Consider the following 23,942-nt stretch of genomic DNA (forward strand, 5'->3'; position numbering starts at 1 on the left):
GGGAAACCTAAATCAATCTGCTTTTTGATTTAGTAAGAAAGTCTTAGTTCAGGGATTGACACACATCCAAACCCATTAGATACTGAAATATGTAGATTGTTAAACAGAATTTGTGCTGTTCCTCTGATTTCTGATTTTTTTCCCCCATAAATCAGTCAGTTTTACCACAGGAGAGCACTACACTATCTAAAGTATATTCTTGTTTGAAGTCAGATGGTATGGGTTCTTTTTCTTCATCTAGGTATTACAGCTAACTATATATATCACAAAAGTCTGAGAGGATTATGATACTACTTCAGACAAGTTTATTTTATTTAGTATTAAAACAGCAAAGTATTTCTATCTTCTCCCATATATGTGGTATAGGAATCGTGAAATCTATGCCAAAATTGCCATGTGTTGAATCTTTTTTTTTTTTTCCACTTCCTTTTAATTTATTTTCTTAAAGTAAAGAATCATGGAGAAGTTCACATCTCCATTTTCCCAGTCTGCCTTCCTTGGAGCAGGCAAAAATAGGAAATTCTTAGTATTCCCAGACTTAAAAAGAAATTTGTTAGTTTAATTGTAATCATACAACATGACGTGTGATATTATAAGATCTGAGGGGTTTGTTTCCCAAGACCTCTGGAAATACATTCAACCACAAAAACAGCAGCAGCCCTCACTTCATCTAAGCCCAAGATACAAGAATGCACAAGGTAATGAGCAAAAATGGCATCAGGCATCATCGTTTTTGGCTTTACTTGGCTGTTAAATGTCCATCAAACTGGAGCATCCCTTAAGGAAGTAATGCTACAGAGGTTGTATTGCTATTGATGCGATTTGTGGAAAAGGTAAACAGAAATTTCTGCAGCTGGCCTGTTCCTAAGCCACTGATGACAGCAGAAAATATTGCCAGTGGGAGGACAGCAGCTCCTGAGGGCCCTGTTTCTCCTCCCTGGACATCAGTAGAGCTAGAAGTCCATTCAGGTATTTTAACCCTGATCTTCCTTGAGCAGAATTCAGAAAAACAAAAAGCAACCCTTAGAAACCAGAGTGCCCCCAGACTGGATTTGCCTGGGACTCAAGCAGCACACTAAAAAAACCCTCAAGATAACCTGTAAGAAAAAACTTCCCCAAACACCCAAACAACAACAACAACAAAAGAAAACTAAAACACCTGTCCTCCAAATAAATAAAAAAAAATCCCGACCACTTTTTCAGCTGCCTCACTTCAAAACAGGGAAAAAAAAAAAAAAGCTGATCAATTTAATCTCTGTTTTGTCAAGCGTTTTTAGTTAATTCCTGGGCAATTCTTGGAGTGGGTCTTTCAGTATTGGATCATGGTTGTAATTTTCAAGCTGTGTCTCAAGCTCTACTCTACTTTTTTTTTGTGCTTATTAAAAAAATCCCCATCCATATTAGTGAGGCACTGATAATTGCAGTGCTTCCCTCACTGGTCTGATGCTTTCCATCTCACCCAAAGTCTTAGATCAAAAAGTAAGCTGCAAGTTTTCATTTGTCTGAGAGAAAGCTCTTGTTAAGTCATAGAAAAATAAGGCAGGATCCTGCCTTTGCTTTTCTCCTACTGTGTATGCCAGTATCTGCTAAGTATTCTGTTCACAGGGCACTTACCATGCAAGTTACATGGGGCACTTGGAGTACGTCTTTTTTCTCCCTTGAAGCCAAGTATTGTTCAGTTCTGGAACACTGCTGCTCTTTCTTAATTTTTTTGTGTTGGCTTGTCTAAGGCTATAAATAACTATATTCCACGCTGTTTTTTAATTATTTGGAAAAAATGGATGCTGAATATATAAGAAAAGTGCACACACATTTGTCTTTCTCTGGCAAAGTCATATGTCAAAATAAATTATCTCATTTATGCTTTGTTGTTCCAGAATGAAGAACTGGTATTAAGCAAAGAAACCAAAGACAAACGCTTAGAGGATGGTTACTTCAGGATAGGTATGTAACAGTAGAAAAAAAAGTGTATTCTTACTATTGCAACTGTTAAAAGACATCTTCATTAAAAGTAAAACAAACCTAAACCTGAGTTTTGATCACTCATTTTTGGGTATGTGACCCTGTAGGCTTTACTTAGTATTGTGTCCACTATTTCTTTTCAGAGACTGATGTACTAAACAGAGATCTCTTGTGACTCTTAGTTGTAGTGCAGCTACATCCAACTTTTCTGCCAGGACTGATCACCTGGATTATAGTAGAGGCATTTCCAGTTTGTGTAAGATCACCTCCTCTGTCCTGTGACTGCACAAGTACTTTGGTGTGAGCTGTGTGCTTGGCCTGGATGTGAATCCACCCTACAGACAATCAGCTGTCTCATCGTAGGATGAGACTGGCATTTCAACAGCCAAGTGGCTGTTGGGGAAGGTGCCTGGATACATGTTGTCAAGGAAGAGAAATTTTACTCATGGATTTTCATTAGTTGCTGGACACAGCTTGGGCAATCCTGTTATATTGGAAGCACATTTTTTTGGTCATAATAAATTACAGTTGTTGTCTATATGGTTTAACTGTGAAGTCTAACTGGGCTTTTAAATTGAATTCTTACTTACCCTAATATAATTGAAGATGCTTTAAATAGGAATATGTTACACATTAATGATATTCCTTGTCCTTAATCCTCCTTGAAAACCCATAAGCCAAAGGCATCATGTTTAGTTCCATGATATTAAATGAATACCTGTGCCAAAATCTTCACAGAGTTTGAGGTGTCAATGCCTTTAGACAGTTTCAAAGCTTTTATCTTGTGCAATCCTGTTCAGATTGGTGTGTGCTGATGATGTGCCCCATATTGTTTGCTGCTGCAGAACTGGATCTGATGTCAAAATCACTGCCTTTTGTTTCAGGAATGATACTGGTTTCACCTGTGAATTATGATACTACAGATACATCTTCTGGATTTCATACTTCAGTTTGTTGAACAGGACTGAACTGAATGTACTTTTGCTTCTTTTGTAGGGAAGTTTGAGAATGGTGTAGCTGAAGGAACAGTTGACCCCAGCCTAAATCCTATTTCATCATTCCGGCTTTCAGTGATACAAAATTCAGCGGTGTGGGCAATTCTGAACGAGGTAAGAAGTGGTAGAACATTTGAAAACATAACTGGTGAATGGGAGATTTCTTCATTCTGTTTTGAAGCTCAGACTTTTGGCTAACACTAGTTACTTCTTATTACTCAGAAATGTAATACACTAAACCATGACTTATGTTTTCTGATTTCTATTTCAGATTCATATTAAAAAGATTACAAACTGATCGTGGAAATCTGCTTTAGAGGAAAAAAAAAGAATCCTTGAAAACTCTTCCTATGAAATCTGACATCCTTAGCAAGTCACACATTGAAAATACTGAGCATGCACCTTATTCCAAATGTCATTCTTTTTCACTTGAACTCTACCTCTTGTGAAATCTACTGTAGATGAGAAGATTGTATTTACCCCTTCTTATCTGATCCATCCAGAAACTGATGCTCCACACTGATAACGTTCGTCTGAGGCCCAAGTTGTCCTCCACTGTAATGTGACTTTACCATCTTATGATTACAGAACCCTGCTACGCTTAACCTGTACTATTTTGATAGTATAGTAATATAGAGTTGTACATATTATTACATTCCTTGAAGAAGAAAAAAATATAATTATTGTTAAATAAGTTTTATGAAGGGGGTCCTTTCGGAGTTCCATTTATTTTCTATAACAAGAACCCTCTTTTATAGACTGTCAGGGATATATATTAAAAATGTTAGGGATATTTAATTTATTAAAATAATTTGAAAAGTACATATTTTTATGCAGTAAAATTTTAAATTGATATAGTTTTTTTATGAATTCTCTAGTTTAAGTTATCTTTCTACATTTTTCTTTGGAGATGCAAACATAAATTAATACCATGTTTCAAATATACTGCCATGTTTAAAAAAACAAGATTAAGTTTCTAAATTATGTAGTTTTATACACAGAATCTGAATGATGTTCAGAGGCGTAAACAGAGTTCTGAAGAGCATTATTCTTTGGGGCTATGAAATTCCAGTATGTACAGTTTGTAGCCACATAAAAAGCATGTTGAAATGTCTTGTTTCATATTATGTACTAAATCTGCAGTGATTTTAGATTTGATTCCATTGCATTTTAGAATAATTTTTTTTTACTCCAAACCAGTTCTTTCTAAAAATATTTGTAAACATTTCCTAGGCTGAACAAATTCATTTTCTGTACTGAAGAAAATCATTCTCCAGCTTTGCTTTGGAGTGACAAGAGGTTACCTTTTATCAAAAGAATGAACAGTAGATATATTTGACCTACAGAAGTCTCCTTTTAAAAAGTTCTGTTATTGCAGTGTTTACTTTGGACACATTAGTGAGTAGTTACAGTTTTTTTTCTTCCTTTGTTCAAGAACAAGGTCTTAGTTTGACTCCTTTATGGATCAGTATGGTAACTTGCACTAACTTTATAGTAGGAACTGAATTTGGCCTCAAGTTAGTACCCTGCCTTTTTGTTTCAAGGGAAACAGCAGTGATCTTAAATGAATCAGAAATTCAGTCAGGAACAGAACACGATCTGGACTACAATCAGAGTGGAATTGTTGCAGTACTAATGCTGCTGCTTTTCTTAAGAGTCTTTCTGCTTAGGTGCTTATGTGTAAGGACTCAGGCATGGCAAGATTTCAATTAGTCAGAAATGGCCTGGAAAAAGAGGCAGGAATTCCTTCCTTTAATAGGAATGAAGTACCTGACTGTCATTGGAGGGAGGCATCCACGCTGGCTTAGGTACTCTCAGTTGTGCTGTGAACCAGCCTACTGGAATTGACATTTCAAAACCTGGCCAGCTTTCTCTGTGGAAAAAACAACACTGCTACCCCCAACACAGAATCATAGAATCAGTTAAGTTGGAAAAGACCTTTAATGTCTTTGTGATCAGGGCACAGATGCACGAAACCTGTTGCATGCTCCCTGATCTAGAGCAGGGGTCTTAAATTCCCCATTAAAGTTCAGCTGATAGATTTGGCCTCTTTCATGATATGTTTATAAGGAGCAGGAGCCTAAACCTGCCTCTCTAGCACTGCAAGCCTTCACTGGGTTATAGCATCAACCTGTCTTCTCTTCTGCCTTGTTGGAGAATTGTGCCATAGCTTTGACAGTTTAGCAATATTCAAGTTGAAGAACTTAACTACTTCTACAGATTGTTGTACAGATTATCTGTGTTGTCTGGGGACACAGGAAGTCAAGATTTGTACACAGAGGTAAGACCTTCTCTTTAGACCGACTGGTGTAAGTTCAAGAAAAGTTAGATACCAGGCAGCCTTGTTTACTTTTCCTGATTGCATCAGGTGATGTAAATAAAATGCTACTTGGAAAGCTTGTGTTGCCCATAAAGACTGTGGGCATAAGCTAAGCACTGGTCACATAAATGGAGCTTATTCTTGGATTTTGGAATGTGGGTCACGCGGCTCTGAATCCTGTGTGACTTTGAGCCTATTGTGGTGCTACAGCCCTGTTGGTTCCCTGTATAATGCCCTGCCATCAAATTATCAACATGCGATGGCTTTTTATCACACATTAACTAGCAAAGGTCTGAGAAAAGTATTTAGGTTTTCTTCTCAGCTGAGTCTGTGAATGAGTGCTGCAAGTTACTTAAACGAGGGTTATTTATTACAATCCAGACTGCAGAAATACATTAGATACTGCAGTTTCTTAATATAATTAGTTTTGCTGACAGTGACCTTTTCCATTTTTCCATGAGTCCAGAAGTTTACTGGTACCACTTGTTTAAGAACACTGTGTGCTTATTCTCAACACTGTTCCTGTATTTCACAGCAGTTAAGATTAATCACTGTTAATATATTTAAATACATAGAATCTGTACCACGTTGACTGCAAGACTCTGGTTAGTAGTATATTTAGTTTTCAAAAACGTTGAGAAGAAATTTATCCAAGATAACAAATTAACTAGTGCATGGTAAAATGTGGGTTGTTTTCTAAAGATTGGTGCATTTTTATTACGTCGTAGTAGCAGGAGTTGAAAATACTCTGGGCTGCTTTAATATTTTCAATGTTCCTGAGCTTATAGGCTCTCTGGATAAATGTGCCACATTAATAAAAATATTTCATAGATCCAGGTAAATTCAGAGCTGGTGTAATCAGTTACTTCCACAAATTTGCTTGGAAATTTTGCTGAGAAATAGAAAAAGCAAGGAAAATATTTTCTATCTTAATTATTTCTGCAGACAGCTATTTTGGGCTTTGTACCTTTAAATTCCAATTCCCGAGTCAGGCTAAAGTAGTGCAAGTCTCCTTCCTGGAAGTATAGTGAAGTAAGAACACTTGGGTTGTTTGGCTCATCAGCCTCTAGCCCGGGCACTCTTTGTGACTGGGCCTGCACCAGTGGGGCCGGTGTCTCCTGCACATCTCCATTGTAAGGGACAGTATTACCATAAGAGATCTTAAACAGCATCTTAAGCCTATTACTGTTTTGGGGGAGTTTTTCCCTACATGTATTCAGTTTCAAGTTATTTTTGTTGTGACCTTAAAAATCCCCTTGAGACCGCTGAATCTTACAGTTATCCAATAATGGAAAGTGTTTCAAAATGAACTGCACTATCCTATGCTCCTGTTAGCTCATTCTGATGCTGTTAAAGCTTCAGAAAAGCAAATTTTTGTGAAATCAAAGGCATAGCCAGAAACCTTCATTATCTGGGCAAATGAACTTCTTACACTGGATGCCAAACAGACTGGCTGATGCTAACACTTGCTTTTCTGAGCTGATAAGGATTGCTTGGGACCAAGGAAACACAAGACTGTCAGTATAATCTTGCTTTGCTCATTCAGTGGGTCATCCTACTGAAAACTTTGTAAATAATGTGAACAGGATGTGATAATTAAAGAGTGTTTCTAAAGCACTGTATAAGGCTTTGAGCTTTTGCAGGCATCTCAACTCTGTGTTTTCATTGATGGAAAAAATTCCTATAGATATATTCATTTTTTCTGTACTTAATGATGGCTTAGAAAAATTCAGATAGATGTGATTCATGGACCAAGAAAAGACTGGAGTCTTCTGTTGTATCACTGCTTGTCTAGCTGTTTCAAAGCAGTTTTTAAATACCTTGAGTCAGATTAGAGCAAAGCAATTTATACTTTGCCTGTGTGAAACACAGTTCCTTGAATGACCTGGAGTTAATTAGTCTTTGGAAAAATTAAACAACTGTGTAACAGTTTCCTTCTTTTTTTTTTTTCCCCCAAATATATTATAATTTCAGTAATCTCTGTATTTTGTTGGAAATATTTCCTCCAGATGAAGTATCCTAGTAATTTGTAGTTCACCTCCAACTTGGAAAGTATTATTTTAGTCTTGTGGGGGAAAAGAAAAATGGAATCTTTTCCAACCTTGCTCCCCTAAAATAGGAAGGATGTATTCTGAAAAAGCTAGAACAAGTAACTGTAGCTAGAAAGGGGAAAAAAGAAGTCCTTGTGTTTTTAAATCATCTTTACAATCACCAGCATAAGGCTGAAAAGCTATTAAACAACTGGTGTTTTCAGGCTAGCATGGATTGCTGATGTAAAACACACAGCCCATGGAGACCTGGTGAATTAGTCCTTGAGTGTCACCTTTCCGGCCGTAGTGGTCACTAAAGGGTTTTGCTGATTTCTGCTGTGAACAGTGAGCTACTGGAAGTTAAAGTAGCTTAATCTTGAGAATGATGAAACCTTCTTTCCATGGGAAAAACTTCAATATTTCTAAAGGGAAGGTACACAGGCCCTGAGTCCTTCAATGGTATCACATCATAGGGCACTAAATATGAAGTATTTTTTACTGTTGAACTGAAGTGGGTGATCTGATGCTAGGATTCCTGTTAGGGAAAAGATGTACAGTTAGGCTGCAGCTGCCTGCAGGACAGGAGCTCGTGCTGTTAGCCAGGGACGGAGCAGATCCTGACCGGAATCCTTCACCTTCCATGGATCAGCAGTTCAGTGGCTTTCCTTGTTTCAAGGAGAACATTGCTCAGTATCTGCTGAGAGGGAAACATGAATCTCTTCAAGCCTTAACAGTGGCTGAAACACACAGTACTGTAAGATGCACTGCCAGCATATTTGGTATTTTAAGATAAATTATAGTTTTTCCTTAGAGATCAGATTCTAGTATTGAAATTGTCTTACTGTAACCAGTTTACTCTTGTGTTGTTTTGGAAACTGAATCCTAGTGCTCATGTTTCATGCTGAACACTGCATTGGAAAGCTGTCATCTTCACTTTCCATAAGGTATTGTTTGTAATGGTCAGTTTATACTTCTGCCTTGTGGACTTCACAGCTGCAGGCATTGCCATGAGCCCACCCTTGCAGCCAAACCAACTTGTACTTCCCTTCCATGTTCATTGACCTGCCACTCCGAATGGTGGATGTAGTAATACCCACCGGACTGCTAGAGATAGGGTTTAAAAACTTGCTGCTATCTTTGGAAACCTGATAAGGGTCATGTTAATTGTGCCTTTCATCACTGTTTTTTCTGTGTGCCAGAATTGTCCATGTATATTTGAAGTAGTCACTAAAGTGAATCTGTTCTCACAATTTTTCATACAAGGAGAGGACAGATCTCTTGTCTCCTGTCCTCTCTCTGTATCTAGAGACAGTTGTTGCTTTACCATCGCAACACTATTAAGATCTATACTTTCACACAGTCCCAGGGCAAGGTATTCCAGTATTACTCTTCAATAAAACTGCTATTTGATGTCACTTAAACCCCTCATAATGTAGAGCTTATGCCAGTATGTGCAAAGTATCTGCAGTAAGAGTTATGCTACATAGACTTGTTGCAGTTAAATTTAAGCTACAGAAACGTACAAGTAACTTGTTTTTAGGAATGTACTGCGAAAGTATTTGAACAAAATTGCTAACATGTTTACTGTTGTAAATATTTTAATAAAAAAGGACACTTCAAACTTTTTTACACAGTTATCTACAATAAAGAGAAATTTACAACCATTTACAAAATGTTCCTAATTTTTTCTTTACTGTCAAAATGGCTAAGGTAGAAACAAAATAAACATTAGATACATGAAGTCCTGGTTTTATTTCACTCTGTATTTATAAAAGGAACAAAGCATCTTGGTGAAGTTCCATCCACATGCTAATGAGATCAAATAGAGCATGATGAGAAGTGCAAATGGATACAAAAGAATGGCTGTGTTCTTCAAAAAGGGCAACGCTGAAACAGAAGCAATATTGAAGCAAGTATAAAGTAGTGCTCTTTAAAAATGTGCTTCATGTAGAGTAGCCTTGGGGCAAGGCAGCAATAAAAAATAGTTCTGCTCTGTTGTCCTCCTCTGACATCTCTGCCCTGCAAGTCCTATTGTTATCACAAAATGCTTTGGGGAACTGTTTTACCTAAAACTATGGTCTTAAACTCATCACAGAATTTTTATCTAATGCAAACATCTTCAAGTGGATTTACAGAGGAACAAGAAAACCAAGTTGTGGTGCTACAGGTCTAACAAAAGAAGGTGAGGTGGAGAATATAAATTCTTTGGTTAATATGTCCACCCACCTGCAACCATGGATTGGTACATTTCTGTCAAACTTCATTTACCACAAAGAAATAATTACTTCAACATTTAGCTAAGCCTCTGCTTTACAAATAATATGCTAAGATCAAATCAATAGCCTGAAAACATGCTCTTCTTTTTAGTCAAACAAATACAAAATAAGCTGATGTTACTCACCACTGTATCCTAGGAATGTCACGTAGATGTAATAGCCGATTGCAATCAGCCATAACGTATTCCCAACAAAATACCCAATGACGGAATCAGATATGATGACATCTGCAAGAGATAACTGCTTTCAGCTGTTTTGATAGTGTACCATTTTGAAGCAGAGCTCAAAGTATTCTACTTACAGTTGATGAAGAACAGCTGGATAAAATGCAGAATGACTAGAAGTGGGTAAAAAGCATTCAGATGTACATCAAAGGCATATCCCCACTCCACATCATAATCTCTGTTCTGCTGCTTCACTAAGTACTTATTTGAAATGAACCTACATGAAAAGATATTTGAGACTGTTGTTAATATGAAGCTATAAAGCTGACTGACAAAACATAGGTTTGATGTAGTAAGTTGTATGTGATCCCAACTCTCCACCACAAAGTTTCTGCTGTCTGGGAGAAAAAACATGCAAGAATCATGCAGACCAGACTACGGTTAAAATGGTTTTGTTAAAACTATCATCACATCCCCTGCATGCTACAGGCAGCTGAAATACCCTGCGGGTAATACAGAAACAAAACTCTTTATAAAGAAGAGATCAGTGCTACAATTTATCAGTGCAGCCACAAGCTCATTCTCTCTGTACACACAGGGAGATGACCAGTGAAGTGCTTGTACAGGATCAGCACACCTCACACAGAGATGGTTTATTTCATCTCTACAGAACTGATGCACTGCAAGGACAGGAGGAGGCCAGGAGAGTGGTCATAACGTGCCTGTTCTTACTGAAAAGAAGTGCAAAATGCAATGTGCGCTGCCCACTATTACAGGCTACTGAATGAACCTCAAGGCTTTCCTTCAGCTTAAGTTCTGCTGACATCAAAATATTTATCCCATTTAGAAGAGGAACAAGAAGTCAATAGATGCTCAGAAATAAGAGACCAGAGTTTTCATGGAAGCTTCCTCTGACCTACTCTTTGTGCCAAGGGTGGGGTTGCGAAGAGGCAGAGCCTGGGTGCAAGGTGAGGAGAGGTGAGGCAAGAAGGGGTTTAGACTCATTAGGAATGGGGGGAGCTTTTGGGAAAAAAGGTGAGCCTGTACTGGAAGAAAGGACTTGAACCAAACTTGAGCCAGGTGACTGGTATTGAGGCTGATTAAAAGACAGAGGAAAATTAGCAGATGCTGAAGTCTTCATGGCTTAGGAGACTGCATCCTGAAGCACAAATTGCTGAGGATGGTGGCAGGGAGCATCACTATAAGCTCTAGCCCAAGCAATTTATGGGTTGCTGTCCCAGACAGGAGCATAGGTCAGGTGGACCTTTCATCTATCAGTTATATTTCTTTTATGTGCTTCATTCTCAATTTTGCAATTACAAGCAGGAGTTCCTGAGGCCACTGTCAGGATCTATCCCTTTTCCAACTATCATCACTTTAAGATGTCGGCTCCATCACTAAGAACTCTTAAATGCCCTTGCTTTCTGAAGTTCCTTGTAAAATAAAAATTCTTTCTTTGGTGCCCTCCCCTTGCCCCAGAAATACAGGCTTCCTGTCACTTCATGGTTCCCTCACTGCTGCAGGACACATCTATGGTGCTGATGAGGCCTGGGTTGTGAAATGACCTGCTCCTGCCTCTCTACTTCTGCAAGTCTCTGGACAGTAGAGGATAAAACTAGCAGCAACTACCAACAAAGCAAAAAGCTGCCGAGCACAAGACAGAACAGATGTGGCTGTAGTGGCACTAGCTACAATCTTCAGCAAGAAGCACGGGCCATGTGTATATCGCCCTACATAAACAGAATCATCCTCAGGCTCATGCTACGTGACTTTTTCACTCATTATTTTGATTAAACAGCTTTTTTTTTTTTTAACCACCTTTTTTTTAATTGGCATTACTACTGAACCAGCTCAAGAAGAAAGAAAAAAAGCTGGAATGTTCATCATAATACAGACCTTCTGACCATTTATCTTTGTAGGAAATAGTAAAGAAAGAGGTGTGTTCTTTTTTAAGGTATCATTTTGAAACAATTACTACAACAGCATAAAACCTATGGTCAATACCTGTGTATAAGTTTACCCCAAGAAAGAACCAAGTGTCTCACAAACAGCAGAGGACTCTCTGTGTCTGAACAGCAATAGTGAATTTGGCTTCAGAAATCACTACTTACCACATTAGAGTTGCAATCAGGAGGCCAACGCCTACGCAGTCTATGAATACAACCCAAAGTAGCAGTTTTATTGTTTCAAAAAAACCCATGTCCAGCACAAATCCAAATCCTACAGTAGACACTGAAAGCAGAGAGAGATTATTAAAGTCAGCTGTGGAAAAGAAAGCATCAGATCTTAAACTGATGGGGGTTTTTTTGAGCATCCTGTTACAAAATCTCCAGTTTCCTTTTTATTTTTCCCCTGAGATTTTCAGTCCAACAGCTCACTTTTTTCCACCAAAAACTAGATATAATGCAATTTATTCATAATATGAATGCTCATCTGTCCTTGGGTCTAACTGTAATGCTCCACCCAAACTATTTTTTTTTAAATTCACACAATGCTACAATAGAACATTGTTTTATAAAAGTTCCTTGTTAACCCAAACCACATGTGTAATTCTATTTCAGTTAAGAGTTTTTCTATTACAAACAGCAATACACTATTTAATAGAAGGCAACTGAGACAATACTTATTTAATTTGTAGTTCAGTCATTTATATGAGCTCCTTTTTTTATTGCTTTATTCTGCAATATACAGAATCTCATCAGGGCCTTTATGGTAAAAACAGTGTTTTATCCGTAATATTCAGGTAAACCAAATATTCAGTATTTTTTAACAAAAACACTGCCGTGTGGCATAGGGTTTTCTTACTGTCTGTAAAGTTACAGTGAACTATGCAGTTTTAAATGCAACAAAAAATGAGTTGCAACAGAGAGATCAATTCAAAACTGCAGAGTACTACTTAAGCCTACTCTGATTTCTACTTCCCACCTTAACTTCAAAAAGGCTAGGCCTTTTTCTTCTGTTCTACTTTGATTAAAAGATCATCCATAAAAATTGGCCTTTTCTCTGTGTGTGTTACTAGAAGGAAAATAAACATTCATCCCTAAACTTTCCCTCCCTCTTCCTTATGCTGTCTGTTCTCCTGCACTCACCACAGAGCCAGATACTGAGCAGCACTAGGAAAGCAGGATCATCTCTCGCCCATTGGTCCTTTGTCTGTTTTCTGTAGTGAAAGTTCCTGTACACCCTCTGGGGCGACGTGAACAGGTAAAGCATCTGCCAAAGCGCAAACTCGAAGTCCATCTGCCGGAAGTGGAAGAGCCTCCGGAGGTACTTGTAGCGTTTTGCTCCGGCCGTGTGCCTTGCAGCATCTCGGGGGCTCAGCACACCATTGCCCTGGCTCCCAGAATTAACCAGCGTGGTTGGCAGCATCTTGCTAAAGAAGGAATTTCAGAAGATGTATTTGATTTTGCACATAATAAAGGCTACAAATAAAATCACGTGACGAAGGCCACAGTGCTGAAGTGACAAAAACTGAGCACAAGTATAAACAATGACATTTGCTGGAGCAAGTCCAGAGGAGGCCATGGAGTTGATGGGAGGCCTGGACAACCTCCCTTATGAAGACAGGCTGAGAAAGTTGGGGCAATTCAGCCCTAGAGAAAGAAGAGAAGGTTGCGTGGAGGCCTCCTAGCACCTTCCAGTATGTGAAGGGGGAAAACAGGGAACCTGGGATACTTAATCAGGAACTGTAGCGATAGGACAAGGAGTAATGGGTACAAACTGAAACAGGGGAAGTTTAGGTTAGATATAAGGAAGAAATTCTTTACTGTGGGGGTGGTGAGGCACTGGCACAGGCTGCCCAGGAGGCTGTGGATGCCCCAACCCTGGCAGCGTTCAAGGCCAGTTTAGATGGGGCTTAGAACAACCTGGTCTCGTGGGAGGCATCCCTGCCCACGGTGGGGGGATTGGAACCAGATGATCTTTACGGTACCTTCCAGTCCTTAACAGTGTACGATTCCGTGACTTAGGAGCGGCCCGGCCGTCGCTGCTGACAAACAGCCGCCCCCCCTCAGCGGGGCCCGCGTTCAGCGCCGGGCCGGGCAGCGCCGCAACCCCGAGCCCCGCCCCGCGCTAAGGGTCTCACCTGCTGCCCCGGTCCGCAGCGCGACCCCCGCCCCGCCCGGCACCGCCACCACGGCCGCGTCCCGCAGCCTTCCGGCACCGTCCGCGGCGCAGGCGCTCGGGATCCTTCCCGGAGCCGCCCCGTCCCTTCCTGCCCCCGCCGGAAGCGGCCGCAGCGCTGGGGATGGAGGCCGCGGCTGGCGGTGGCCGCGGGGCGGGCGGCAGCGGGGCGTAGCGCCGGGCTCGCCGCCATGCCCAAGTACTACGAGGATAAGGAGGAGGACGGGCGCGCCTGCGGCGGCGTGAGGGAGGACCTGCGGCAGTGCCTCCTGGAGAGCCCCTGCGTCCTGCAGGTGAGCGCGGTTGCCCTCCCGGGGCAGGCACCCGCAGGTCGCTTTTTTACGGCCTCTTACCTCGTTTTTGCAGCAGCTTGGGGAATTACAGCTGAGAGGAGAGTGCAAGTCACCGTACCGAAGCGAAATCCCCAGTGAACTTCTCTGAAGTTGGAACTAAATGATCCTCAAAGGCCCCTTCCAACCCAAATCAGCTCAGTTGGCCAGAGCGTGGTGCTAATAACGCCAAGGTCGTGGGTCCGATCCCTGTATTGGCCTTCCCTTAAGAGTTGGACTAGATAATCCTTGTGGGTGCCTTCCAACTCAGAATATTCGGCAACTCTGTTCTATCATTCTGTGAAGTATTTTGATGTCTCTTTGACGAGCTGCAGAAATCAAAATTTTAATCACTTCTTTTTTCATCTACTAGGAAAACAAAAGCCCTAAACAATGCTTGAGGGAAGGACACTGTAGGAGTTTGCAAGTGACATTCTTTGCATGCAAAAGATCAATGGTAAGCGTGATGCATCTTCTGCTACTGGCCTGGATGTTTCCTGTCCTTTTCCCCCTCTTTTGAAGGAAAACACTATTTCAGTAAGGCAGGTGTCATTAAGCAGAACAGCTCTTGCCTTTGAATCCTGATTAAATTATGGGTGTTGTACTCAGTTCTCATGAAGAAGCTGGAGAGTAGGAGAAATTGAAAAAAAGGCATGTTTAGATTGGCTTAGGCTTAGAATGTCACAGGTAACAGTGAGGTAGGTATTTTCACTATTGTTTTTAGTAAAGTTTTGTGTTAAAAAGTAGTAGTAGATCAGGTAATTGGAAGAATATCAACAAATTATTTCTTGTCTGTAAGGTCATTGAAAAGCATCCATATAGAGAACGTTTCAATGAAATGAAGTGAGACTTTTACTATTGAAACAGGATCTTGCATTGAGTTCATATTTAATCATTAATTTTCTTGGAGTCCTAGAATTCATGATAAATAACAGTTTGTGTTTTTATATGATGAACTATCCCATAGGGTAATGACAAGTAATTTTTAAAATTGTAATTAGATAAAGTTTTCCCTATTTTGATAGGAGTTTCTTGTCCAGAGTTTTTTTGCTTGTGTTTCCATAACATTTAAAACATATTTAAGACGCGGTAAAGATGGCATTCAAACTTTCTAAGCATGGGAAGTGCAGGGCTTATTTATATTTTTAGCTGATGTGATACATAATGAAGAATGTACAGCTGAAATGGTACCTTAAATTTTTCTTCCATTTTGTATTAGTCATAGCAGCTTTTGTACCTCTCCTATATGAACCATAATAATCCACAAAGTGACAAATTATTATTTCTGTGGATGGGAAAATGCTGTGTATTCAAAGTTTGAAATACCTCCGTAAAGCTGCAGTAGCAACATATGTATCTCCCGGTGATGTGCCTGTATTTTGCTGTCTATGGATTGTTAAGGGAGCTTAATGAAACTAAGTTTCTAGCTACATGTCTCCAGTCATGCAGGAAGAAGCCTGGCTCTTAAATGATTTTATTTAACTCTCCCAAATTTTAAGGCTGATGAGTGATGTTTTTCTTGTCCTGTTAATTCTGTAAATTTCAATAATCATGCTCAGTCAAATTTGTTATTTGTTATAATAGTGAAACTTAAAGAGTGTGCAAAACCACGTTAGATGCTAAAAGCAGATACAATTTACAGTATGCTAAAATCATCAGGGGTTTTGCCTAGATGCTGTTTTCTTTTCAAGGAAGGAGAAAGTCTTACCAGAGGAGTAAATTTTAGTGCACTTGACATGTCGAAGTAGGGCCAAAGTTTAAAGTGAAAGCTGCTTGGTTATTGGACAAGCTGTGTCATCATGAGTCTAGCTCTTTACAAATTTTGCTGCAGTTCTGAATTCTGGAAGGTTGGTTAATGGTGGTAGAAGAAACCTTCTCAGTCTAATATCAGAATATGGCTGAGTTGCAATCTGTTACTGCCATCTTCAAGACTGGCTATCTAAATTCAGAAGATTTCTCCCAAGATCAAAGTATGTTTTTCTGCTGCATTGAGAAAGAACTTGCAGTTTAGCTTCTGTAAGTTCTGTGGCTTTTATTTTAGCTTTACATTCATCTTCAGCCTTTCATGAAATGCTTTTCCTGTAATTGCCAAGAATAAACTTGCAGATTTTACAAGCTGAATATTATTTCTGTTTTTACTGATTTATTTCTATTTTTTCCAGAAACTTTGTATGTTTAAGTTATCCCTCTCCTCACGGACATTTACAGTGACTCCCACTTAAACCAAATCTGAATTTTCCTCCTTCAGTTTATCAGTTACATTTGTAAAGCTGATCTAAGCAGAGTTACACTACTTTGTTTTTTATGTATTCCTTTCTATCCTACTTTGCTGCTCTGTCATTTATGTTGTTAGATTGTTTATTTCAGAATGCACAGGAAGCTTATCACATAATTTTCATTTTGTCTGAGGTTTAAGATCATATAATGTCTCTTTCATTGGAATCCCCTGTAGCTTGTTGGCTGTATCACTAGTTTTCTTCAGCTTTCTTCTGGCCTTTGTTCTGATGGTACAAAGTGCCAAGGTAGCACGAACACTCAACAATACTTCTTTTGGAAAATACCTGCTCTTAATATATTGACTTCAATTTTCAGTTGGATACCAGGGCAAGATTCAGAGGAAGGAAGGGATACTGAAGTCCTCATCAAGAGACCTAGCCATGGGAATTCGGGATTCATCAACTCTCTACACAAACCAGAGATTAAAGTAAGAAGATGGTACCTGCTGCATCCTTTCATGCAGTGTTTTTGTGGAAGGTATCTGCTCCTGAGTATTCCAACAGATTGACCTCAATGTGCATTTAAATGTTAAAAAGAAGGCAAGCATAAAGCTGCAAGTTCTGGGTACTTGTTATGTAATTACAATAAAAATGTGAAATCCAGAACAAGCTGCAGAGTGTCATTCTGTTTTGAAGTGGTCTTTTGTGACTTTACTGTAAATTCTGATCATCTTTTACTATTAGAAATAATGCAAGGTATGGAACTGAGAGTTCACTTGATGTGTTGAGGAAGAGTTTCGTTAGTAGATGGGTATTTCAAACGGTTCCTCAGAACAGAACTGTTTTCAGAGATGAGGAGTTGACCAAGGTTGTAAAATGTGTGTGCAAGCTGCTTCCTCTCCAGTAGGTTTTCTACCCAATTAATCTGTAATAGATGGGAATGGTAATGTTTTTCAGTCCCCCACTGGTAAGGAAGTGGGATTTATGGGAGTAAGAAGCATTATGTAGTGCTTAAACCATGACTGTGGTCAATGTTAACTGGTTCTGTTTAAGAACTGTTTTTCCAGAGGAGCATTTCCTTTTTCTTCCTCCAGTGTCCCTGCCTCTACAAGCCTTTTAAGAAATAAATGTAGTGTAACTCTTACACGTGGCAACTCAAATAACTTCAGACAAGCTGATTAGAAAGAAGATGAGGAAATACTGAGAGAGGAGAGAGCTGTAGTAACTTCTTTTCTTGGCTGAAGCTTATAGTCAAGTGTCTGATTTACATTCAGTTTGAACAGATGCATGCAACACTTATTGTTTCTAAAATTGATTACTTCAGTGAATGAGCACACGTTGACTATTTAGTTCTGTCTTAAGCAACTGTTCTGTAATGAGTCAGAGAATGTTTATATTTCTTGTATGTGTTGGACTTTATTTTTGCCATCTAAATAACTCTGATTTCACATTTTTGTGTTCTCTTGATCCTATGGAAGCTAGTTCATTTGTTCAAGTGCTGTAAGCATCCTTTGTTTTCCACAACCTAGTTACCATATTATCTCTTTACATACACTAAAATGATAATTGATGTCTATAAGAGTCTCTTTAACTTTACACTCTAATTCCAAAGTATTACTCACAAGCCTTTTCCATGGGGCAAAAAAATTTAAAAGGAACTAAAAATAAATATAAAGCCACATGGCAGGTATTTAAATGTCAGTTAGAAGAGTGGAAATGATACAGGGGTTTGGTAGTCAAGGACTCTTCCATGGTCTGCCCTACTGCGGAGGTTTGTAGGTTGATGGTTCAAGTGATAATTATTCCTTTCTCAGCCACAATCACTAAGCCTCAGGTAATGGTGCTGCATCAACTCCTTTTGGAAGGGAGCAGGAAGATTGCTACATCGTAGACAGCACGTAGTTATTTTTAGCAATTGGCTTGGTCCAGTGGAGATCAAGCGTTAAAATGAAATCTACTGGATATTTAAGGATGTAATAATTAACAGAACACGTGTATTATTTGATCCAATAGAATGTTAGTGTCAAAACTTCCTAATGGTTCACTAAACTACCTAGGACAGTGTGAAAATACTGTAAAGGTATCAAAATACTGATTTGCTCAAGGGACTATTATTTAATTCCAATATAGTGTAACATAATACTCTGTCTAAGATAAGTAATTATATAATTATCTTCGGACTTTGAGTGCTGTCCTACTTGAGAGATAGTAATGCTTCCTTTGGGAAAAATAATTGTTCCACTAATGCCCTAAGTCCTATGCATTTGATTACAGCTTTTTCCCTAATACACAAAATGTTTTTATTTAAACATATTGATGTTTTTGTCTTGTGCCTTGTGCTACACTACTGGCTTTTACTAAAAAAATGTGCACGTTTCTATTTTTTGGTAGATTTTTCAAGATGGAATCTGTGAAATTGGGTTGTTGAGGAGAAATGGTTGACATGGTACCAAAAGGCTCATACTGGTTTTAGAATCACAGATATAAGTAGTGCTAATAATTTGTATTGAATAAGTAAAGAGCACAGTTTGTAAAGACCTTTCACTGCTGCTCTTGTTCCTCCCATTTGTTTTCCATGATGGAGAGTCAGAGTCCTAAATGCTGTTGAGACTGACTTCACAGGCTGTGGCTCTATCAGTGTTAGGACATCTCTGTGTTACAACATCCCGTTTCAACAATTAAAATGTTCTCTCTGTGGTCCAATCCTGCAAACACAGTTGTATTTACAGAGCTGTAAACACATATTGCAGACCTGCTCACATGTTTATGATAATAGAAAATAGGCTACGGTCATTTACTCTGAAAATCTTTTATGCCGTTAACTGTTCTTTCAAGTTAGTACAGAGCAATAAGCATATGAGTCTGTTTAACGAAGGCCCATGTGTACATATGTTGAAAAGTGAAAGAAAAGGGGTTGGTGTTTAAAAAGTATCACACACTTAGTATTTCAGTTGTGCATCTCAAAAGGAAAACAAAGCATCTTTAAAAAACTCTCAATTTTGAAATATTTTCTGCTTCAGAATGGGTGCATTTGTATTACAAAGAGCTTCATTATTCACTGGGTGGCATAAATCTCTCTTCACTTTTAAAGTTTCTGGAGAGTAGCAGATTGGATGAGATGCTTTTTTCCAAAGAAAACATTTAAAATAATGTATTTTCAGTGAAAGCCTGGAACAAACTAGATTGACACCTTTTACTCATAAGAAGAGCATTAAATGAAGTCATAATCTAAAAATGCAGCCGCAATATGTAGGTGGTAAACAGTATCTGTTGTTTAAGCTTGTGGTTAGAAAACTTATAAATACAGAGCTGTAGCAGCTTTGTTAACATGATGAATTTTATGCTGCCTTGATATGTGGTCATTTAGAATACATGTATTTATTGTAAATATGTGTCTTGTCTAAAGCTGAAGAACACAACACCATAATTCCAGTCATAAATTGTAGTTGACAGAATAATAGCCAGAAACCTTAAGATCCTTCCTCATTTTTTTTTTTCCCAAATCTGCCTGCTGAATTTTCTGTCTCTGGCATAGTTTTATTATCTTCAGAAAATAATTAACCAGTTATTTCTGTAAGTGGCACACTCCTCAATGACTTGGTTGACAGTCTGTAGGAAGAAAATTCTGTAAACACAGCTTCTTGAAGAGGTCTATGCTTTATTTTCAGGATTTACAGTAGATTCATTAATAATGCTCTTGAACACTGAAAGTGGAAGAAGCAACAAGATTAGCACTTTAATAGTTGCTTAATCAGGTTAGTAGAAGGTAATATATTTCAAGTAATAATGTATTTTCATAGCTAAACATTAAAAATACATTTTTATTTCAAGCTGAGGTTGGTGTGTCCTGACGGAGGTTTTCCTGTGCAATATTCTTTTTTGCCTGGCCTGTAGGTACTAATGGGCTGCAGTGAACTGAAACAGAATGATTTCCCTAAAGATTTTTAGTAACAGAGGAAATGATACAAGTAAATCTCTGTGACCTAGAAAAAGATATTAAAAATCTGCAATATTGCTACTATTGCTTTAAAAGGAGCTACGGAAAAATAGCAAAGCAGAAATTGACTTGCAGTTAGTAAGTTCTAATGATAAACTGTGCTACTGTAAAATTGTATCGTGTTGTCCTTCATTACCACTCAAAGGAAGAGGAATATGAACTTTTCCAAGTCAATTTGTGACAGGAATTTTTGAGGCTTTTTTGGTGGGGAAAGTTTTGAAGTCTTTCTGAGGTCACAAAGGTCTAAGATGTGTTAGCTATTGTCTCAGGCTTTTGGTTCTGTAGCAGCCATACATCACTAACAGTCATAGCAGGATGATTTCTGGGATTCTGAGCAGGAAGAAATTTGTTACAGGCTGTTGGACTGCTGGCATGCTGAGGAAGATGAGGGTAAGTGGTGTGGTGAGGTGATTGATTATCGGATGTATATAAATTTGTGTTGTTCAATATAAAGGCAGAAAATCCATAAAGCCCTTTATCAGCTGAGACTGGACATTCAGGTCCCTTCCTGCTTTATAGTAGTAGTTAAGGTAAGAGTTTGACACCTTTCATGTAGTCTGACCTGTGAAGGTTTATATGCCAGAGGAAGGCATCAGCTCTTGAAAAGGGCATAAAATCTAATTATGTTTTGATAGAATATTTCAATAGCTAGTATACCCTCTGCAGAAAGAGCATGTCTGTCTGGTGGATAGAATTTGACTTCAGTTTTCACATCTGGGAGAAGAAGAGGGGATGGCTCTACAAAGAAGTGAGTAGTATCTTATGTTTTCCTGCTGGAATGCATTTGAAAGTAAAAGAAAAAAAAAGCCTTTAATATTCTGCAATGAAGTGCAGGGATTGACTTCCTAAAATCTTGTGTTATACCTGCCTTCCTTAGTCCCTTCACAGATTTGCCATCTGCTTTTAGGAAGGAGATAAACTTCTATTACAGATTTGTTCATTGATCTACATACAGGTAAATCCCCTGCTTTCTTTGTACACTATTGATTGTGCTTCCGAGGTGAGTGTCACATTTTGTCGCTTAACACACTATGTTGAGTTGGTATCTTGTGTTCAGTTCCCTGTCCCTTATGACCCTGATGCCTTTTTCAGTCAGTAGCTTTTCACTGTGATGTTTTCCCAGTGTATGGCTTGTTTCCCCAGGGTATAGCATTGTGTTCTTTTCCTGGATGTATAACCTGAGATTTGGCTATTAAAAAATAGTAAAAGTTTTGAACAGTATGCTTTATCATCTGTTCCAGAACTTTTATGTGATAGCCTAGTTCTTTTGTTTATCACAGCATCAGCTGTTGAGTTGTCCACAAATAAAATTGTCAGTGAGTTTATACATACTTACACGCCTTTGAAGAAAATGTGAAATAATCTTAAACCTGGTAATGGTCTCAGAGCAGCTCTCTAGGAACTCTACTGAAATACAACTCCCCTCTATTTGTTAGATTTGTTACTTACGGATTTCTCAGATGAAGAAAACATAATCTTAACAAAAAAATGAGGTAAATGGAAAACCTTTCTAGCCTATCCATTCCTACCCGGCTGGGTTTTCTTGTATTTTGCCCTGGGTAATTCAGACTGCTCTGCCTACAAATAACATGGTAATTCTCCACATTCTCCTTCAACACTAGTGCAACATAAGGCCCTTCTGATCCCTTGGGTTTTAGTGCTGTTTCGGTTCCCTAATACTAAATTAATATCGGTAGTAAACATCGTTCTTCCAGAGTCCTTGGTGGGGAGCTGTCCAAGGCTGCTGTTTACAAAGGTTGTATTTTGGTTGATGATGACTGAAAATGTCATCAGCTGCAAATAAACTATGATTTTTTTGCTTCTTAATGCTGTCAGATCTGTATTTAAATTGAAGGGTGCTCACAATTTCTACTTGCTTTCTAGCCTGTTGTCACCAAGTATATTTAATATTTTTATGTGAGTATGGCTTTAAGTTTGCATGGTATGCAGAGGAACTCTTATTTTCTGTCTCTTTGTTAAAACATGGCAGGGTTCATTAGCTTTGTGCTAAACTATGTGCAAAGGTAAATGTGAAAAATTCCACATGTTTAACTATGGATTGAAAACACCTCTTCTCTCTAAGTTCTGTGTGATTTTGAAGCAGGGAGTCCTTAATGGAATTTCACCAATGACATGCAGAAAGAAAAATGAAAAATTCAAGCTGCCTCTCCTGGCTTCTCTATCCCAATTCACATTGTACTGGGAACTTCAGCTGGCAGCTTCCAGCACGAGGGAACTGCAACAGGCAAATTAAAATTCTTACACTAGAGCAGTGTTGGGACTGATTTAGCTGGTTCTTGGCAGTGGTCCTCTGGGTCATGCACGGTTGGCTGGAGGCATCCAGACAAGTGTGTGTGCATAATTCCCCACTTCAGCATCTTTCCTCCATGCAGGAGCCCCTCACCTCCCTCCTGGGAGTTCCCACAAGATAATTTGTGGGTAACCTGTGTTCTCCTTGGCTTTTGTGCACCATGTAAAGATAATAGAATGAGCCAGAGCTGGACTGTGACCTCTTCCTACATTCTTTCAAATGTTTCTTAACACTGCTCAAGCATGATAAATCTCTCATAACAGCATGGCACAGAAATTGGTTAAGAAATGGAGCTCTGGTTCCAGCTACACAGCAATTTCAGCACATGCACGTGAGTGAGACAGGCTATTGAGCAACTTCAAGTGTGGAGAGGGATGGATGGATGGATGGATGGATGGATGGATGGAAAGAAAGAACATGCAAACATGTATCAGTGTGAGCAGCAGGACTAGGGAAGTGATTCTCCCCTTGTACTCCACATGGGCAAGGCCACACCTTGAGTGCTGTGTCCAGTTTTGGACCTCTCAGTTCAAGAAAAACAATGAGGTGCTGGAGCATGTCCAGAGAAGGGCAGTGGAACTGATGAATGGTCTGGAGCACATGTCCTACAAGGAGGAGCTGAGGGAGCTGGGGCTGTTTAGCCTGGAGGAGGCTCAGGCAGGACCTTAGTGCTCTCTACAACCACATGACAGGAGGTTGTAGCTGGGTAGGGGTTGGCCTCTTCCCCCAGGCAGCCAGCAACAGGACAAGAATACACAGTGATAAGCTGTGCTAGGGGAAATTTAGGTTGGACATTAGGAAGAATTTCTTCACAGAAAGGATGGTTAGATATTGGAATGGGCTGCGCAGGGTGGTGGTAGAGTCACCATCCCTCGAGACGTTCAAGGAAAGACGGGATGCAGCACTCAGTGCCATGGTCTAGTTGACATGGTCATAGGTTGGACTCGATCTAAGAGGCCTTTTCCAATATAATTGATTCAGTGATAAAATATTAGAAAACAAAACCAAATCTGGATTGTTGGCTCAAATAATTTGGCTCAAACATCATAGCCGTGGTGTGGGTGCTTTGCAGACCGGTGACATTTTCTTTCTCAAAACCTCCAGTGCTTGACTGCAGATGAACATACAAGAGAATCCTAGTTTCTATATTTTTTGGATCCTCCGGAGCCGGAGTTGACACCCTGGCTCGGGCGGCCGGCGAGGGCAGCCCGAAGCGCTCC

The 23,942-nt window shown here is 39.2% G+C and overlaps 3 protein-coding genes across 5 annotated transcripts in view; 2 read left to right on the top strand and 1 right to left on the bottom strand.

Moving 5' to 3' along the window:
• Positions 1-9,146, top strand: part of MGAT4A (alpha-1,3-mannosyl-glycoprotein 4-beta-N-acetylglucosaminyltransferase A) — a 75,611-nt gene extending 66,465 nt beyond the window's left edge. For all 3 annotated transcript variants that reach the window (XM_042040805.1, XM_042040817.1, XM_042040826.1), the window contains 3 exons: positions 1,878-1,944; positions 2,959-3,071; positions 3,229-9,146. In XM_042040805.1, the coding sequence (XP_041896739.1) occupies positions 1,878-1,944; positions 2,959-3,071; positions 3,229-3,255 (207 nt within the window). In that variant the 3' untranslated portion in view covers positions 3,256-9,146. The remainder of the gene's footprint in view (positions 1-1,877; positions 1,945-2,958; positions 3,072-3,228) is intronic.
• Positions 8,888-13,914, bottom strand: UNC50 (unc-50 inner nuclear membrane RNA binding protein). Its single transcript, XM_042040839.1, has 6 exons — positions 13,832-13,914; positions 12,837-13,120; positions 11,859-11,979; positions 9,885-10,024; positions 9,709-9,810; positions 8,888-9,194 (listed from the first exon to the last, which is right to left on the bottom strand). The coding sequence occupies exons 2-6, from the start codon at positions 13,114-13,116 to the stop codon at positions 9,058-9,060; spliced, it is 780 nt and encodes a 259-aa protein (XP_041896773.1). The 5' UTR covers positions 13,117-13,120; positions 13,832-13,914; the 3' UTR covers positions 8,888-9,057.
• Positions 13,915-13,927: 13 nt separating this feature from the next.
• On the top strand, positions 13,928-17,077 carry LOC121670511 (cytochrome c oxidase assembly factor 5). The gene is made up of 3 exons (XM_042040853.1): positions 13,928-14,162; positions 14,572-14,655; positions 16,791-17,077. Exons 1-3 carry the CDS (start codon positions 14,061-14,063, stop codon positions 16,830-16,832), a joined length of 228 nt encoding a protein of 75 aa, XP_041896787.1. The 5' UTR covers positions 13,928-14,060; the 3' UTR covers positions 16,833-17,077.
• The last annotated feature ends 6,865 nt before the right edge of the window (positions 17,078-23,942 follow it).

This window comes from Corvus kubaryi, unplaced genomic scaffold, assembly GCF_017639235.1.
Source record: "Corvus kubaryi isolate FWS band 111438036 unplaced genomic scaffold, C.kubaryi_AGA036_p1.0 133, whole genome shotgun sequence".
Taxonomy (NCBI): Eukaryota; Metazoa; Chordata; class Aves; order Passeriformes; family Corvidae; genus Corvus; species Corvus kubaryi.

Bases quoted from the DNA above. Each gene is read 5' to 3' on its own strand.
- UNC50 (XM_042040839.1), bottom strand. From the start codon at position 13,116: ATGCTGCCAACCACGCTGGTTAATTCTGGGAGCCAGGGCAATGGTGTG. The intron at 10,025-11,858 runs GTAAGTAGTGAT...CTTTTCATGTAG, and splicing joins CTGATTGCAACTCTAATGTG to GTTCATTTCAAATAAGTACT. The intron at 9,195-9,708 runs GTGAGTAACATC...CTTCTGTTTCAG, and splicing joins GACATTCCTAGGATACAGTG to CGTTGCCCTTTTTGAAGAAC.
- LOC121670511 (XM_042040853.1), top strand. From the start codon at position 14,061: ATGCCCAAGTACTACGAGGATAAGGAGGAGGACGGGCGCGCCTGCGGC. The intron at 14,163-14,571 runs GTGAGCGCGGTT...TTCATCTACTAG, and splicing joins AGAGCCCCTGCGTCCTGCAG to GAAAACAAAAGCCCTAAACA. The intron at 14,656-16,790 runs GTAAGCGTGATG...TTCAATTTTCAG, and splicing joins TTGCATGCAAAAGATCAATG to TTGGATACCAGGGCAAGATT.